The 20,003-nt window shown below is 42.4% G+C and overlaps 1 protein-coding gene across 1 annotated transcript; it reads left to right on the plus strand.

Moving 5' to 3' along the window:
* The first annotated feature begins 17,506 nt into the window (after positions 1 to 17,506).
* LOC110881307 (protein NYNRIN-like) lies at positions 17,507 to 19,092 on the plus strand. Its single transcript, XM_022129604.1, has 2 exons — positions 17,507 to 17,883; positions 18,003 to 19,092. Exons 1-2 carry the CDS (start codon positions 17,507 to 17,509, stop codon positions 19,090 to 19,092), a joined length of 1,467 nt encoding a protein of 488 aa, XP_021985296.1.
* Positions 19,093 to 20,003: the final 911 nt, after the last annotated feature.

A 20,003-nucleotide genomic window follows, 5' to 3' on the forward strand; every position in this document is an offset into this window, starting at 1 on the left:
ATAGGAGATAATATACTCTTTTGAAATATTTATTAGATTTCAAAATTATTTATCGTGAAATTAACAAAAAACGTACATTAAATATAAATTAATATAATGTAAAGAGTTAAATGTCATTTTAGTCCCTGTGGTTTGCGTTATTTTGCTAGTTTAGTATAAAGGTTTTATAATACATAAGGTTTATAAAGATATAACAAGATATAACTTTTTATTGATCGGTATATAAAATTACATGTGCTCAACCCATACAACATATGAGGTTCTTAAAAATATAACTTTTTTTATTATTAAATATATAAAACTAAATTTACTCAACCCATACAATACACGGGTTTTTAAAGATATGACATTTCTATTATTTAATATATAAAATTACATTTATTAACCCATGTAATAAACGAGTTTTTAAATATATATTGTTTTATTATTTGGTATATAAAATTACATTTATTCAACCCGTGTAATAAACGGGGTTTTTAAAGAAATATTTTTTTTTATTTTTTGGTATATAAACTTACATTTATTCAACCCGTGTATTACACGGGGTTCTAACCTAGTACTATATTATAAAAGAAATCAATGAGAGGACACATGTCATTTATTGAAACCATCTATTTTTTATAGATAATTAATATTAATTAGAAGATAATTATAAAATTAAAATTAATATAAATTTAAACAATTCTTAGAACAGACACATGTTATTCATTGAAACCATCTATTTTTTATAGATAATTAATATCAATTGAAACAATTCGTATAACAGATAATCTAATATTTTAAAATATTTATCAGATTTCAAAATTATTGATCCGGAAATTAACAAAAGATGTACGCTAAATATAAATTAATATAATGTAAACGATTTATTTATTTTATTAAACTAAAGTAGTTAAGGGTATAACCTATTTCAAAAGTATTTATAAGGAGTAAACAAAAATATTAATCAATGTTTATTGGTTCTATACTTTTATTTTCGTGTTCAACTCTCAACTCAAATACGGTAATCACTATGTTTACGTGACATTTATAAGAACCATCATCGCAATCACCCTATCCATCGTATATCGAGTATATCCATTAGTTTTTTAAAGATATAAATTTTTATTAGATTCATTCAATCCGTGTAATAAACAAGGTTTTTTTAAAGATATAACGTTTTTATTTTTTACCATACAAAATTATATTTATGCAACTCGTGTAATACACAGGGTTTTTAAAAATATAATTTTTTTATTATGTAGTATATAAAATTAGATTTATTCAATCCATATAATACATAGGGTTTATAAAGATATAAGTTTTTTTAATTGGTATATAAAATTACATGTGCTCAACCCGTATAACACATGAGATTCTTAAAAATGTAATGTTTTTCATTATTTAATATATAAAATTAAATTTACTCTACCCGTATAATACACAAGGTTCTTAAAAATACAACATTTTTTATTATTTAATATAAAAATTACATTTATTCAACCCATGTAATAAACGAGATTTTTAAATATATATTGTTTTATTATTTGATATATAAATTTATATTTATTCGACCCGTGTAATAAACGAAATTTTTAAAGATATATATATTTTTATATTATTTGGTATATAAAATTACATTTATTCAATCCGTGTAATACACGGGGTTTTAACCTAGTTTATAAATATAACAATAGGGGTGGATTCAATAGGAATACCAAAAAAGTGGAGAACCACTAATTTTACATGTTAAAGGTCATTAAAAAAATCCTTTTTACTTAGAAAAAAACAATTTTACATAATTTTTTTAGAGTTTTTTTATATAAACATATGTAGAAGCCGTTCAAATATAAATATATATTTTTCTAAAAAATAGGTTTTTTTCTACTTTTTTTGAACTATTATAAACTTTTTATTACATATTTTTAAATTTTCAAATTATTTTTATTAAAACGGCTTTTACATGTGTTTATATGCAAAACTCCGGAAAAGATAAGGTAAATTATCTATGACACATAAAAATAAATTATTTATGGGTTTTTTTACATGGATTCCTATTTTTTATGGTTTCTCATTCAACCTCACACTATATCAATAAAAAAATAAATAAGCTACATACAAACTAAGGTGTTGTTTGCTTTTTCAGAGGTAAAATGTCTGCAGTCTGCGGACCACATCTGCAGACATCTGCAGCTGAGGAGGTGGACCAAACCCCTGCAGTCTGCAAGAACAACATTGTTAGTTTCTTTTGCAAAATTACAGTCACAAATTAACCACCTCATGCAAACAACACCTTAATTTCAAGTAAACAACACCTTAATTTCAAGCAAACAACACCTTAAATTCAAGCAAACAACACCTTAAATTCAAGCAAACAGCACCTTAATTTCAAACAAACAGCACCTAAATCTATAATATTCATCAACTAGAATCTAAACCCTAATTCAACTCAAAATACAAAATTAACAATCAATGTGACTCACCAGACGAATCATAGTCATACTCGTCGGCAGCTGAAGGTTCCGATTTAAAAAACAAGGCCGGAAGTATTCGGGTGGTGCTACTGCCAAAGAAACGACGAGCAGGAGTGACAACAAACTTCGACAACCAACCGCCACCGTCATCGTCGTTCGATTTATAAATTACAGTCACAACAAGCTTCAAGCAGGAGTGACAATGGACGGTTCCTTGATACTGGATGTTTTCGGAATTTACTGCCGGTACCCGCAGAGAACGGTGGCGCCGAAGACGACGGCTTATTGTGGTGGCGGAGGAAGTGGAGGTGGTGGCGGAGGAGGTGTCGGCTGGGAGGAGTTGCTAGGGTTTGGATTTTGTTTTGAAGAGCAGAAGAAGAAAAGAAGAGGAAGACCCTTGAAGATGTGAGTCCACATCTGCTTGAGGAAGAGGTCTTGAAGACCTTTTTTAATGGAAGCACTTCCAGAAAACAAACACACTACAGACTCAAATATCTGCGCGTGGTCTGCGTGAGACAGACATAAGAGGTTCTGAAGTGCTTTTGACAGAAAACAATCACCCCCTAAATCTACTTGACTAATTCACTTTATTCGTTAATTATCACCAATAAAGATCATCTTGATATTCATTATGTTAGTGATGTCTAAATTATTATATTTGTGTTAACTTTTAATAGATAAATATAATCTTTTAAAAATTTATTACTATTATTTACAGAATTTGAAATTGAATTTATAATTTATATTAGTTAGGCCGTTCACTACCGACTCACGCTTTGCCTAAGTGGCAGATTCGGCGGCGTGGTACACCGTAGGAGGCGGCCTCAAAACCAGCGTGAGGATAGCCGACGTTGGTGGAAGCACGAGAGGAGTTGATGGGGCACATGCCCATCAACCAATCAAATGATTTCTTTGTTTTTTTTTTCACTTTTGTTCATCAGATTCATAAAAATGAGTGAAAGTAGTGTAGTGATGTGATACATATTTTATAATGTGGTTGTGACGTAGAGTGGAAAAAATCCATAGTGAATAGCCTTATTTATAAAGCAGTTGTAACCGATAAATTTTTATATTGTGCCATATTTAAAAAAAACGAACACATCTATAACGTTGTGTTCCCGAGTTTCATTTGACAAAGGAAAAGAAAGGAATTGGAGGGATTTAAAAAAAATCGGGTTCCATAGTTTTTTTAAGAAAGGAAACGAAGAGAAATAAAAGGAAAACTTTAGTAATTTTCTTTCATTTTAAATCCTTCCATTGGAAAGATTTAGAAAGGAAACATTTTTAACACATAAAATCTTTAGCTTTCTTTTAATTTCTCTCGAACTAGGGAACACAGTATTTAGTTAAATCTTTTCTTTCCACTTGACGAGGTATGACCCGGAACGGCTAACCCGACCCGGTCATTACCTATTATTTTATTATAAATATATAATTACACATGTTTATTCTAGAATGTTCCATTCTGCATCGATAAACCACGTAACCAAATCCCCAATCTTTTCGGAAGATCATGCAAAATCCCAAAGTTATCAGAGCCCATCCTAAGTTAGAGGAAACCCTAATGGTAAACTATAAATAGAGGTAAACATCAAAGGTATGGACATTCTGCTCTCGTTTACTGTCTTTCTCAACACATATTCTTTTACTCCCAAACCGGGACTTATTCTCACGCCGGAGGGTGGTTATAGGAATAACCTCATTCCTGTAACGAATCCTAACGGTGTTCTGTTTTGTAGTCAGCTGTTCGGATTGCCAAGAGTTGAAGTCCTAGTCGGAGCCTACCGTTCAGGTCAGTGTTTCTTCATTAGCGCCATCCATGGGACCATTCGGTAACATCTGTGAACTTAGACCCAATGGCAAGCGATCAGAACACGACAACAACACCAAACCAAGCAGCGATAACCAGTAATCCGTTGCTGGTAACGAGTTCGGTGGTTACCACCATGCCGTCTTCACCCGCCGTAACCAGGTATTTGGACCAGGAGTTTGAAGCAGAAGCACCATCGGGGTTTGCGAACGCCTCAGTTACTCCCTATGGGACGGCAGTGGTGGACCCCCTTGCATACACCTCATGGCAGTTACGACTAGTGGCTCCAACCACCACAACCACCATTGTTTCTACCCCAGCATTGACGACAAGTGCATAGACTATACGTCATAGCACCATGCCCGTTATTACATCCGCGGGTCCAGGAAACATTACACAGCAGATGAGTATGGCTCAGTATTATCAGCCGCCTATCACGCACGCTATGCCACCGCTTTATACAGCGGCGCTTACAGCAGCGTTGTCCACGCCACCCCATCTGCCAGTAATCATGCCTGCTGGAATTATGAATGCTCAAGTCACACCTGGGAATCAAGCTTATTTCCCAGGATATTACTATGCACCTCCTTACGGGTACCTACCCCCGTACAACAACCAGGCGTATTCACCTCAGATGACAGCGTAGAGTTATGCTTAGCAGCCGCAATACGCGGCCTACATGCCACCCTGGTGGTCTTTTCCAATGTCACAACCAACTTACGGCCAATCCCCGCCTACGACGGAGCCTGTTTACGAAAGGGGAAACACATCAAGACCTCGTATCACTCCAAACGGGGGTCCTAGCTCCACGCTCAACATCACCATACCCCAACCCCCTGTCACCCAGGGAACAAGCCAGGGCGGGGCGACTCAACAAGTAGAGCCCACCAACGTGGAAGATGACAACCTTACCAGGCCTTACAAGCCTGTGGACGCTACTTTTAGGTCCAAATTTACAAGGAGAATCGCTGAAGCCCCAATCAAGGAGAAACCTAAGATGCCCAGACAGTGGGCAAATATGATGGTTTGAGCGACCCCGATGACCAAGATTTCGACTTTCGACTTTCGACTTTCGCATTTAATGCACGTTGACTTTGACTGTGTAATTGTTTGACTGTTTGACTTGGAACCATACATGTTATGTTTTGATGAAACGTGATACGTACACTTATGCGGCTATGGTTGTTGTAAATACGTAACATGGATTATTATAAAACACTTAGATTTATTCACCATCAAACCATCTCGACGAATCAGAGTTGTGATTCGCCAAGGACCACTCAACGAAACAGAAGCCTGTTTCGTCAACCCAATCTCGACGAAACACAATGTGATTCGCCGGCCCATTAATTCGCCAAGCCCGTTACGGGCCCAAACCGTCTGAATGTGTTTAAAACGTGAAACGACCTCCTGTTTCACAACTTTGACAAAACTGAAACCCTAGAAGCTTTCCTGTGCACGTCGGCAGCCCCTGTTATCCGAGAATTCACCCGTTCCGTTCGTATTAATCGTTTAATTCTCCGGTTAGTCATTGCTAATGTTTATTGGTCTACGTATTGTTGATGAATATCATGTTGATCTGTGAATGCATGAATTGTATGATTTATTGTTAACCGTTAGGATGAACTAGGGTTGATTATGAATGTTGTGATCTTGTTTTCGGTATGCAATGTGAAATATGGTGTTGATTTAGGGATATCAATAAACTGACCGGATTGATGTGATTACGTGATGGGTAGATCTAGAACTAACGATGCTCATGTCGGTTTAATGTTGTTAAACTTTGTTGATTATGATTTCTGGGTTACGATAGTTGTACGTTGATCTGATGATGATAGTATGATGATTGTTCTTGATGGTGTTCTAGGCGGCTGCTAGAATGATTAGGGTTTCCATAATCGACTGCATGATTTTTGTAACTGACATGTTGACGTAACTGATGCCTTGACGAAATAGAATGTTTGGTGAATTTGAATGTTGACGAAATGGAATTCTTGACGAAACAAGATTGTGTTTCGCCAAGAGTAATCGACGAAACAGGATTTGTGTTTCGCCAAGGATCATCGACGAATTAGAATGTGTTTCGCCAAAGGATGTTTGACGAAACAGAATGTGTTTCGCCAAACCTGTGATTCGCCAATGTTGTGTTTCGCCGAATTGGATAACTTACAAAGTAACCTAGTTAGACTCTGTTAGAAGTTAACTGTATTGACTAACTGCTGTTAATTGTTGAACATGACTTGGATAATCTTGAATACGTGCAATGTGCTACTCAGTGATATGTTTATACGTGAACAAAATGGATACAAACTGATTGTGTATACGTGCATACTCTAAGACGTGATTGAGTTACCTCGAGCACATACTTAGCATACCGAGCAAACCAAGGTGAGTTCACACAGCCAAGGCATGGGGTTCCCGGGTGGGAATGGGATTAGATGACTTATTGTATATACTCGGATGATAGAACCTAACGACAAGATACGACTAGACTAGTAACACTTATTGAACTGATCTTCGCACACCTGCCAAGGGTTGGCCGCGATATTATGACTGACTTCGCATACCTGCCTTAGGAAGGCCGCGAACTAAATTTACTAAACTTCGCACACCTGCCTGGGAGGCCGCGATACAAATAAACCTAGTCTAGAACACTTGGGAAAAACATTCCCCTAATATCTTTGCATACCTGCCTGGGAGGCCGCGATGGAAACTGATACGATACCTGACATAACAAACGAACATACTACTACTCACACTATATTATTACTGAACTATTAACTGTGAACTCGCTCAACTAGTTGTTGACTCTCTGTTGCATGCCTTGCAGGACCTTAGGTACTTATGGAGCTTGCACAAGGAGGAGCGGGTCGTTGTGGGCAATGGATCGTGAATGCTATGTTAATCACTTAAACATTTGCACTTATGTTATACATTGGGTTTTCGTTATTACGCTTCCGCTACTTAACTATGTTTGGTTTGAACATCAATTGTATTGAATTGGGTTTTACGAACTTCTTTGATTGTTATATACTATGTTCAATATGATTGATGGCTTGATCCTGGTCATGTCACGCCTCCAAGCGGTAGTACTCCGCGTGTGGATTTTGGGGGTGTGACAGATTGGTATCAGAGCCATTGGTTATAGAGAACTTGGTTTTAATATGGGAAAAACGTTTTTATTAAAACCAGACTATAACCAGAACAGTGCTCTCAACGATCCACAACGACGCTTCGCTCCACGTGCAAGACTCGACATCCTAGGTAATAAGGTTTATGTTTATTACCTGCTTGCTAGAACTATATAGAACTTTGCTCGTAGTATGCCTAGATTTCATTGCCTACTATACGTCACTACATGAGAATACCTATGTGCTTACACTCTTCTGTCATCGCACTACTCGCGAACCTTTCTTACTTACTCTACTTTTACTATGAAGATCATGTCTGGACGTGTGAACATGACTCAAGCCCAGTTGACGGCACTTATCAATGAACGAGTAGCTGCAGCACTTGCAGCTGCACCAGCAGGTAGTATACCCTGCAGTTGGGGTACACACTAGGATCTTTGAATCCTACATTCCTAAATCAACCCTTGTATTTAACATTGTCCTATTCTATGCACAATAGGTCAAAACGCTCCGCAACCTGTCTGCACTTTCAAGAACTTCATTGACTGTCGTCCAAGCACTTTCAGTGGCACCGAGGGGGCAGTGGGACTCCTCCATTGGTTTGAAAAGCTCGAGTCGGTATTTGAGATGTGTGAATGCCCTGGGGCTCGCAGGGTTAAGTACGCCACTGGCACGTTGGAAGGGATTGCGCTAACCTGGTGGAACGCGCAGGTTCAGATCCTAGGGTTGGCAGCTGCTAACGCCACACCCTGGGAAGATTTCAAAGAACTGATCAAACGAGAATACTGCACGCGAGACGACATCCACAAGTTGGAGGATGAGTTATACCACTTGAAGATGACGGGGTCAGAGATTGAGGCTTACACGAAACGATCAAACGAACTGGCCATCTTGTGTCCAACGATGGTGGACCCTCCAGTTAAGCGCATTGAGTTGTATCTCAAGGGGCTTGCGCCAGAGATTCAGAGCCACGTGACGTCGGCTAACCTCAACAACATCCAAGACATTCAACGTCTTGCTCATCGACTCACCGATCAGGCAGTGGAACAGAACAAGTTGCCAAAACGCATCAGTGCTACCACTACTGCTGTCACTACTTCTGCTACTCCCAGTGACAACAAGAGAAAATGGGAGGGGGATTCCAGCAAGGGATCAGTTTCTGTTCAGTCTCAAGCACAGCAGCGCAAGACTAATGACTACCAGAGTCCGAATCAGCAATCATCAGGCAGTTAGGGGCAGAGTGGATATTGGGGAACTCACCCATGGTGTAGCAGGTGCAACAAACACCACAGTGGAAGATGTCGCAGGGAACGTTGTCAAAGATGCCTCAAGATGGGTCATGAGGCTAAGGATTGTAGAAGCTCACGGCCAGCAAACCAGAACCAGCAACTCCCACCGCCAGCTCCACAGAACCAGCAGCAGCAGCCACAGCGTGGAAACCGGGGATGTTTCCAGTGTAGGGCTGAAGGCCACTACAAACGTGATTGCCCTCAATTGAACCAGAACCAGAATCGCAACAACAACAATAACCAGGGCAACGGGAACAACAATAACGGGGGAAACAACAACAACAACAATGGCAACGAAGCTCGGGGTCGTGCTTTTGTGCTGGGTCGGGGCGACGCAATGAATGATCCCAATGTGGTTATGGGTAAGTTTCTTCTCGACGATATTTATGTTACTGTCTTATTTGATTCGGGTGCTGATACAAGTTATATGTCCTTGAAAATGAGTAAATTATTGAAACGTACACCAACACCCCTAAACACCAAACATGTCGTAGAGTTAGCAAATGGTAAAAGTGTAGAAGCCGCACATGTAATCAAGGGTTGTAGCATCGGCTTAGCTGGTCAGACCTTCTCGATTGATCTTATACCCATAGTTTTGGGTAGTTTCGATGTCGTCATCGGTATGGATTGGTTATCCCAACATCACGCAGGGATTTTATGCAAGGAAAAGATCATTCGTATTCCTCGTTCTAGTCAGGAACCTCTCGAAGTTCAAGGCGACAAGAGTGGTGCTGTGGTTGGCATCATCTCTTTCTTAAAGGCGCAGAAATGTTTACGAAAGGGGCACACTGTAATTTTGGCACTTGTCACTGACGCATCAGCAAAGGAAAAGAAGCTGGAGGATATTCCAGTTGTACGTGACTTTCCTCAGGAGTTTCCTGAAGATTTACCCGGTTTACCGCCTCACCGCCAAGTCGAGTTTCAGATTGAGTTAGCTCCTGGAGCAGCACCGATAGCCCACGCACCGTATCGTTTAGCTCCAACTGAACTGGAAGAACTGTCGAAGCAGCTACAAGAGCTCTTGGAAAAGGGCTTTATTCGTCCGAGCTCATCGCCTTGGGGAGCTCCAGTACTTTTCGTGAAAAAGAAGGATGGCACTTTCAGGATGTGCATCGACTACCGTGAACTGAACAAGGTGACGGTGAAGAACCGTTATCCTCTTCCGTGCATAGACGACTTATTCGACCAGTTGCAAGGGTCGAGTTACTACTCCAAGATAGACTTGAGGTCAGGGTATCATCAGCTGAGAGTCCGGGATGAGGACGTCTCTAAGGCCGCTTTCAGAACTCGCTACGGTCATTACGAGTTTCTAGTTATGCCATTTGGGCTTACGAACGCGCCTGCAGTCTTCATGGATCTTATGAACAGGGTGTGCAAACCCTATCTAGACAAGTTCGTCATCGTTTTCATCGACGACATTCTGATTTACTCGAAGAGTCAAGAGGAGCACGAACATCACCTACGATTGATTTTGGAACTTCTTCGAAAGGAACAACTGTATGCCAAGTTATCAAAATGCGACTTCTGGCTTCGTGAAGTCCACTTTCTAGGCCACGTGGTGAACAAGGATGGGATTCATGTTGATCCATCCAAGGTAGATTCGATCAGGAACTGGCCTGCACCGCGTACACCAACGGAAATACGCCAATTCTTGGGTTTGGCGGGGTCTTACAGACGATTTATCAAAGACTTTTCGAAGATCGCGCAGCCGCTCACACTACTAACACAGAAGGGTGTCACCTACCGATGGGGAGGTCCCCAGGAAACCGCTTTTCAGTACCTAAAGGATAGGCTTTGCAGCGCACCTATTCTCTCATTGCCAGAGGGCACGGACGACTTTGTGGTTTATTGTGACGCGTCGATACAGGGTCTTGGGTGTGTATTGATGCAACGGGATAAAGTTATTGCTTACGCTTTGCGGCAACTCAAGATTCATGAACGGAACTACACGACGCACGATCTAGAGCTGGGAGCTGTTGTTTTCGCGCTTAAGATATGGCGACACTACCTGTACGGTACCAGGTGCACGATTTACACCGATCACAGGAGTCTCGAGCATATCCTTAAGCAAAAGGATTTGAACATGCGTCAACGAAGATGGGTCGAACTACTGAACGATTACGAATGCGCCATCAAGTATCATCCAGGCAAAGCCAATGTTGTGGCTGACGCTCTCAGTCGGAAAGACACTCTACCTAGGCGCGTACGAGCTTTGCAGCTCACTATTCAGTCCAGTCTTCCTGCACAGATACGAACTGCTTAGATGGAAGCATTAAAGCCCGAAAACGTCAAGGCTGAAGCCTTACGCGGCTCACGGCAACGAATGGAACAAAAGGAAGACGGCGCCTACTATGTAACGGGGCGTATTTGGGTCCCACTTTTTGGCGGTCTACGCGAGCTGGTAATGGACGAAGCTCACAAGTCTCGCTACTCGGTACATCCAGGGTCGGATAAAATGTACCACGATCTCAAAACAACATACTGGTGGCCTAGCATGAAGGCCCACATCGCTACTTACGTCGGCAAGTGTTTGACATGTGCAAAAGTCAAAGTGGAATATCAGAAACCAGCGGGTCTACTTCAGCAACCCAAGATACCGCAAAGGAAATGGGAAGAAATTTCCATGGATTTCGTTACAGGCCTACCCAGATCCCAGCATGGGAATGACACTATATGGGTGATTGTGGATCGACTCACCAAGTCTGCACACTTCCTGGCTATTAAGGAAACGTATAAGTTCTCCACTCTCGCAGACGTCTATCTTAAGGAAGTTGTTTCGAGGCACGGGGTGCCCACCTCCATCATTTCGGATCGGGATGCACGATTCACGTCAGAGCTATGGCAAGCGATGCATAAATCTTTCGGCTCACGGTTAGACATGAGCACAGCGTATCATCCTCAGACGGATGGGCAGTCTGAGCGAACGATCCAAACTCTTGAAGACATGCTTCGGGCATGTGTCATTGATTTCGGCAACGGCTGAGAAAAAACATCTCCCTTTGGTGGAGTTCTCATACAATAACAGCTATCACACCAGCATACAAGCCGCACCATTCGAGGCATTGTACGGGCGTAAATGTCGGTCACCTCTCTGTTGGGCAGAGGCGGGGGATAGTCAGATCACGGGGCCAGAAATTGTGGTGGACGCCACAGAAAAGATTGCACAAATACGACAACGCATGGCGGCAGCACGCGACCGTCAGAAAGCCTACGCGGATAAGCGTAGGAAACCGTTGGAATTTCAGGTCGGGGACCGGGTTTTACTAAAAGTCTCACCATGGAAGGGTGTGGTACGTTTTGGCAAACGGGGCAAACTAAATCCGCGGTATGTCGGACCGTTCGAGATCATTGAGAAAATAGGCAAAGTGGCCTACAAGCTAAACCTACCAGCTGAACTCGGTGCAGTTCACAATGTATTTCACGTGTCGAATCTGAAGAAGTGCCTGTCAGATGAGACCCTCATAGTTCCTTTTAAGGAACTCACTATCGATGAGCGGTTGCAGTTCGTCGAGGAACCAGTTGAAATCACAGACCGGGATGTAAAGGTCCTCAAAAACAAGAGAATCCCTCTTGTTCGAGTTCGTTGGAACTCCCGTCGTGGCCCAGAGTACACCTGGGAACGCGAAGACCAGATGACAGAAAAGTATCCCCAGTTATTCGGAACCAATGCAACCACTACTGAGGCTGAAGCTACTACCACGGAATTTCGGGATGAAATTCCAGATCAACGGGGGGAGGATGTGACACCCCAGGAAAACTAGTGAACGATACAATTTACCTAGCTTCCTCAGTAAACGCATGCTAAATTTCGGGACGGAATTTCTTTCAAGTTGGGGATAATGTAACAACTCGAACTTTCGACTTTCACTTTCGCATTTAATGCACGTTGACTTTGACTGTGTAATTGTTTGACTGTTTGACTTGGAACCATACATGTTATGTTTTGATGAAACGTGATACGTACACTTATGTGGCTATGGTTGTTGTAAATACGTAACATGGATTATTATAAAACACTTAGATTTATTCACCATCAAACCATCTCGACGAATCAGAGTTGTGATTCGCCAAGGACCACTCAACGAAACAGAAGCCTGTTTCGTCAACCCAATCTCGACGAAACACAATGTGATTCGCCGGCCCACTAATTCGCCAAGCCCGTTACGGGCCCAAACCGTCTGAATGTGTTTAAAACATGAAACGACCTCCTGTTTCACAACTTTGACAAAACTGAAACCCTAGAAGCTTTCCTGTGCACGTCGGCAGCCCCTGTTATCCGAGAATTCACCCGTTCCGTTCGTATTAATCGTTTAATTCTCCGGTTAGTCATTGCTAATGTTTATTGGTCTACGTATTGTTGATGAATATCATGTTGATCTGTGAATGCATGAATTGTATGATTTATTGTTAACCGTTAGGATGAACTAGGGTTGATTATGAATGTTGTGATCTTGTTTTCGGTATGCAATGTGAAATATGGTGTTGATTTAGGGATATCAATAAACTGACCGGATTGATGTGATTACGTGATGGGTAGATCTAGAACTAACGATGCTCATGTCGGTTTAATGTTGTTAAACTTTGTTGATTACGATTTCTGGGTTACGATAGTTGTACGTTGATCTGATGATGATAGTATGATGATTGTTCTTGATGGTGTTCTAGGCGGCTGCTAGAATGATTAGGGTTTCCATAATCGACTGCATGATTTTTGTAACTGACATGTTGACGTAACTGATGCCTTGACGAAATAGAATGTTTGGTGAATTTGAATGTTGACGAAATGGAATTCTTGACGAAACAAGATTGTGTTTCGCCAAGAGTAATCGACGAAACAGGATTTGTGTTTCGCCAAGGATCATCGACGAATTAGAATGTGTTTCGCCAAAGGATGTTTGACGAAACAGAATGTGTTTCGCCAAACCTGTGATTCGCCAATGTTGTGTTTCGCCGAATTGGATAACTTACACAGTAACCTAGTTAGACTCTGTTAGAAGTTAACTGTATTGACTAACTGCTGTTAATTGTTGAACATGACTTGGATAATCTTGAATACGTGCAATGTGCTACTCAGTGATATGTTTATACGTGAACAAAATGGATACAAACTGATTGTGTATACGTGCATACTCTAGGACGTGATTGAGTTACCTCGAGCACATACTTAGCATACCGAGCAAACCAAGGTGAGTTCACACAGCCAAGGCATGGGGTTCCCGGGTGGGAATGGGATTAGATGACTTATTGTATATACTCGGATGATAGAACCTAACGACAAGATACGACTAGACTAGTAACACTTATTGAACTGATCTTTGCACACCTGCCAAGGGTTGGCCGCGATATTATGACTGACTTCGCATACCTGCCTTAGGAAGGCCGCGAACTAAATTTACTAAACTTCGCACACCTGCCTGGGAGGCCGCGATACAAATAAACCTAGTCTAGAACACTTGGGAAAAACATTCCCTTAATATCTTCGCATACCTGCCTGGGAGGCCGCGATGGAAACTGATACGATACCTGACATAACAAACGAACATACTACTACTCACACTATATTGTTACTGAACTATTAACTGTGAACTCGCTCTCTACTGCATGCCTTGCAGGACCTTAGGTACTTATGGAGCTTGCACAAGGAGGAGCGGGTCCTTGTGGGCAATGGATCGTGAATGCTATGTTAATCACTTAAACATTTGCACTTATGTTATACATTGGGTTTTCGTTATTACGCTTCCGCTACTTAACTATGTTTGGTTTGAACATCAATTGTATTGAATTGGGTTTTACGAACTTCTTTGATTGTTATATACTATGTTCAATATGATTGATGGCTTGATCTTGGTCATGTCACGCCTCCAAGCGGTAGTACTCCGCGTGTGGATTTTGGGGGTGTGACAACCTCAACTTGTTCAAAAGCGCGGGGGAGGTAGCCTGCTGGCCCATGCCTCTCTAGTGCAAGATGTTTGTTCAAACGCTGGTACGGCGCGAGTATGGTAGGATAGTCTGCCCGTAGGGGAAATTGACAGTTTTGAAGATTTGGTGGCCAAGTTCCAGCTACAATTCAGTGAACAAAGGCGACACACAAAAGATCGAAACAAACTCCTCCACATTCGTCGGCGAGACAATGAGACGGTGGAGAGTTTCATCGTCTGATTCAACAAAGAAAGCCTGGCGATCCCAGGTATAACAAATGATCTGGCCTGCGGTGCTTTCCTACAAGGAGTGAACGATGACGAGCTATTAAGTACACTATACGGAAGGGATGGCGTGCCCTCCACCATAGATGAAATCCTGAGAATAGCTAAAGTTTATGTCATACAAGAAAAGACTGTGGCGGCCAGTCACACTGCTAACAGGAAAAAGGAAGCACAAAAAAGCCAAGATGACGGAGAGCAGCGAAACTCTAAGGGCAAAAACAGAGGAGATAGGTTCCAGAAAAGTGACAAGGTCAGACTCACGATACGACAGGTCCAGGAGCTCATATTCAAGAAACGAATCCTCCTCCAAGTCAAGGTCTGAATACCCTAACCTAAGTAAAACGCCGGCAGAAATCCTGGCTTCTAAGAACCTGAAACTCAACCTTCCCAAGCCATTGAAAGACGCGCCCAACAAAGACACCAGCAAGTACTGTGAATCTCACAAGGGCAGTGGTCATGATACTAACGATTGCTATCAGTTGAAGAAGCAAATCGAATACTACGTGAAGACGGGTAATTTGGCTCACCTGGTTCGAGATATAAAGCAGGGTCCGCTCCCTAACAAGGAAGATGCTGACAAAGGGGCGGGCAAGAGACAGTGGGAGTTGAATATGGTTTACGCCGATAAAGGAAAGGGACCCCAAAACGGAGTTTCTACACGCTCGAGCCCTGGATGCTGGCAACCATGAAGGTCGAACCACATGTTGAGGATTTACACCTCACCACTGACCCCCTTATCATATCCACCTTTCTGGTAACATTCGGGCTTGCCCCTCGTGAAAGGACCATACTCCTCACATTTCTTGTGGTACGTGCTGAATCATACCACAATGTAATAATTGGAAGGTTTACCCTGGGAAAACTAGACGCGATTGTCTCCACGGCACGCGGATTCATGAAGTTCCCCACACCGCGGGGGATTGCAACAGTCTTCCGGGACAAGATCGGGGAAGTATTGGATACCAAAAGATGTCGGCAAGGACCTATGGGTGCAACCGGTCCAGAAAGATGTGTTCTGAGTACACGCCACCCCGAGCAAACAGTTACAATAGGAGACGGCCTCTCTCCTGAAGTTAAAAACAACTTGAAACAACTGCTAAGGAGGAACGCAGATATCTTTGCTTTTGAACACTCTGATATGACTGGGATACCCCGGGATAAGGCAGAACACAGGTTAGCTATGCTCCCAGGCATCAAGCCAGTAGCCCATGGAAAGCGTAGCATGGCCCCTGATCGAAAAGACGCAGTGATATAAGAAGTACGAAAATTGGTCAAAGTTGGAATTCTCTGGGAGACTAAATATCACACATGTGTATCAAACCCCGTTATGGTCAAAAAAACCAGATGGCACATGGTGGATGTGCATTGACTTTAAAGATTTAAACAAGGCCTACCCTAAAGACGCTTATCCACTGCCCGAGATGGATTTCAAGGTTGACTCTTTGGTCCCTTTTAGGTACAAATGTTTCTTAGACGCCTATAAGGGTTACCACCAGATCAAGATGTCAATAGAAGATGAAGAAAAAACGGCGTTTCATACCGATATAGGAATCTGTTGCTACACCAAAATGCTTTTTGGTCTACGCAATGCCGGGGCTATTTATCAACGCCTCATGGACAAGGCCTTTGAGAAGCAAATCGGCAGAAATTTGGAGGTATATGTCGATGACCTAGTGATCAAGAGCAGGGAGGAAAAACAAATGCTCGAAGACATCGAGGAAACCTTTCAAAAGCCGAGAGAATACAACATTAAACTCAACCCCAAGAAGTGTTTATTCGGGGTAGAAGAAGGTAAGTTCTTGGGGGTGGTGGTCACCCGGGACGGCTTTAAAGCCAATTCGGAAAAGATAGCCGCTATAACGCGAATGCCCTCCCCCAGAACTTTAAAAGAGGCACAAGCACTGAATGAGCGTTTAGTGGCCATAAACAGGTTCTTGGCAAGACACGCCGAGAGATCTTTGCCATTTATAAAGACGTTGAAAGACTGTCTCAACAAGAAAAACTTCAAATGGACCAGTGAAGCAAAAGAAGCTTTGCAAGACATGAAGCGGTTCATTGAAAAGCTACCTATATTGACGGTGCCATACCCAGAGGAACTTTTGAAGATGTACCTGGCGGCAGCCCACAACGCTGTAAGCGCGATACTCATGGTTGAAGGGATGGCAAACAAACGCCCATATTCTACATTAGCCGTGTGCTAGCGGGACTTGAAACGTGGTATCCAACACTTGAAAAACCGGTACTTGCATTAGTCCACGCTACCCGGCGTCTTCGAAGATACTTCCAAGGGCACCGCGTGCAAATCTTAACAAACTATCCCCTGCAGCAAATCTTACACAAACCTAAAATCTCTAGGAGATTGGCTAAATGGGTGATCGAGCTGGGAGCCCTAGACATCGAGTATCGAAAATGAACAGCAATCAAAGGGCAAATCATCGCCGATTTCTTAGCCGAAATTCCTGATGGAGAAGTGATACAAGACCCCGTGGTTAATGACATACCCGAATCTAGCACAGCCAGGCAGACATGGAAGTTATACACAGACGGGTCTTCTAGTGGAAAAGGATCCAGGGCGGGCCTCATGCTAATAAGCCCGGATGAAATAAAATTGATGTACGCCATGCGGTTTGATTTTGAGTGCTCCAACAATGAAGCAGAGTACGAAGCGCTATTAGCGGGCCTGAGAATGGCCCAGTCCATGGGAGCAACACGGGTCGACGCATACGTTGACTCTCTGCTGGTCAATAATCAGGTGAATGAGACCTGTGAAGCCAAGGACGAGACAATGGCAAAATACTTGGCTAAAACCAAGGAACTCATTGCTTCATTCGACAACGTTACACTCAATCACATCCATCGGGGAAGAAACCAAATAGCTGATGCCCTAAGCAAGCTAGCTACTTCTGGCATGGAAAAAGAGGTGAAGGTGGAAACGCTCCAGTCACCTTCCATAGAGTTCCGGGAAGTATTCGCTGTTACAGCGGAAGAACCCTACTGGTACACTCACATCTTAAAATTCCTCACACAAGGGGAATTACCTTCCGCCAGAGGAGACGCTCAGAAAATACAAAAAAAAAGGCGTTACAATATGAGGTAAACAACGACGTCTTATACAGGAAGTCATATTTGGGACCACTATTACGGTGTGTATCCCCCGCGGAAGCCATGTACTTAATCCAAGAAATACACGCCGGACCCCGGGCAATTGTCGACAAAATCCAAAACGCTGGATACTATTGGCCTGGGATGCATGAAGACGCGGTAGACGAACTCAGAAAGTGCCGCAGCTTTCAAAAATTTGCCCCACAACCACTCCGCCCTAAAAACAACTTGATTCCCGTTACGGCGGCCTGGCCTTTTCAAAAATGGGCAGTTGATATTGTGGGACCAATCTCGCTAGCCCCAGGGAAGCTAAAGTACTTAATTGTGGCAATCGACTATTTCACCAAGTGGGTCGAAGCAAAGCCTCTTGCCAAGATAACTGCTGAAAATGCCAAGAAATTCCTGTGGGAACACATAGAATGCCGATTTGGATTGCCGCTGTATCTTGTGAGCGACAATGGAACACAATTCATAGAGAGGGTCCTACAAGATTGGTGTGCAGAACTTCAGATTCAACAAATCTTTACATCGGTCGCGCATCCCCAAGGAAACGGCCAAGTGGAGCGTGCAAATAGGAGTCTGCTGGATGGAATCAAAAGAAGGTTAGGCTACGAGGGAAGCTCTTGGGTAGAAGAATGGCCAAACGTCCTTTGGGCACATCGAACCATGCCCAAGACAAGCAACAATGAAACCCCCTTCAGCCTAACCTATGGCACAGAGGCCACGATACTAACGGAAGTTGGGCTACCTTCGCTAAGACGCCTAACAACTGAGGATGATAATGACAGGCTCCTATGGGAAGGCCTGGACCTCCTTGAAGAACGACGCGAAGCAGCCGCCATCAGCGAGGCAAAATACAAGAAAACCTTAGAAAGGTACTATAACCAACGCGTGGCTCAGCAAACTTTCAAGGAGGGAGAGTATGTCATGCGAGATAACGAGTCCAGTAGAGTCGAACCTTCAAGCAAGCTGGGACCCAACTGGGAAGGCCCTTACATAATCCAAGAAGACTTAGGTAAATGGGCGTACCGCCTATCCAAGCTCGATGGCACAGCGATTCCACGTAGCTGGAACGTTGCTCAGTTGAAGAAATGTTACATGTAGACTCCCGCCCCTAACGGCGGGTTTGACTGTTTTCTTTTTATGAACAAGTGTAATTCATGAGGAACCATGTCTCTTTTTCTCTTCAGTTATTAAGTTAATAAAAGTTATTCTTTATTCTCTTTTTTACCTACATATACAATAACAATTACTATCGCATTTTACTGCATATTACGGTACAAAAAATTACCATCGCATTCAAACTGCATATAACGGTAAAAAACGTCTCTGACACGAAATATTTTTCATACATAAGTCAGATGACCAAAACTATACAGCGCTAAGAGTGGGTATCTTGGTAATAGATGCATTAACCACTACAAAAGATAGGTATTTTGGTAATAAATATATACAACTATCTTACAAAACCAAGTACTCGTGTCTGTTGTTAAACACCAACATATGGGAATACCAAAAATCGAACATGTTCTACTTATCTACATATCGGGGAACATTGCTAACACCTCTGCAGGGGTATGCAATGCCTCACCATAATACTCCAATGGATGAGGATCGACGATTAGGTCATTAATATTCACCTCGTCAACCGGAGAAGCTTACGTCCTCCGATCACCAACTGAGCCTGCACATCGATGGCCAATCCAGTGTCATTCATATACCGCTCTACAACGTTGGACATACTCGGAAGGAAATGCTTGCATCAAGGTGTCGGCCGAGAGAACCACACCTGCTTCGGCCTTAGAAGGGCCGTCATCTCCGATGCTCTTGCAAGACCTGTTTATCTAGGGCATGGTATCACCGGAGTTAGCCTCCTTACCCCGGATCATCTTCTCCGTCACCGGATCCTGGAGACGGACCAAAGCGTCCGCTGCGTCCAAATTTCAAAGTATGTTAGACATTTTCCGATTACGGCATTTTCGCTCCATTTTTTCATTTACCAAATTTGGAAAAAG

The sequence above is a fragment of the Helianthus annuus genome, chromosome 10 (assembly GCF_002127325.2).
Source record: "Helianthus annuus cultivar XRQ/B chromosome 10, HanXRQr2.0-SUNRISE, whole genome shotgun sequence".
Classification (NCBI taxonomy): Eukaryota; Viridiplantae; Streptophyta; class Magnoliopsida; order Asterales; family Asteraceae; genus Helianthus; species Helianthus annuus.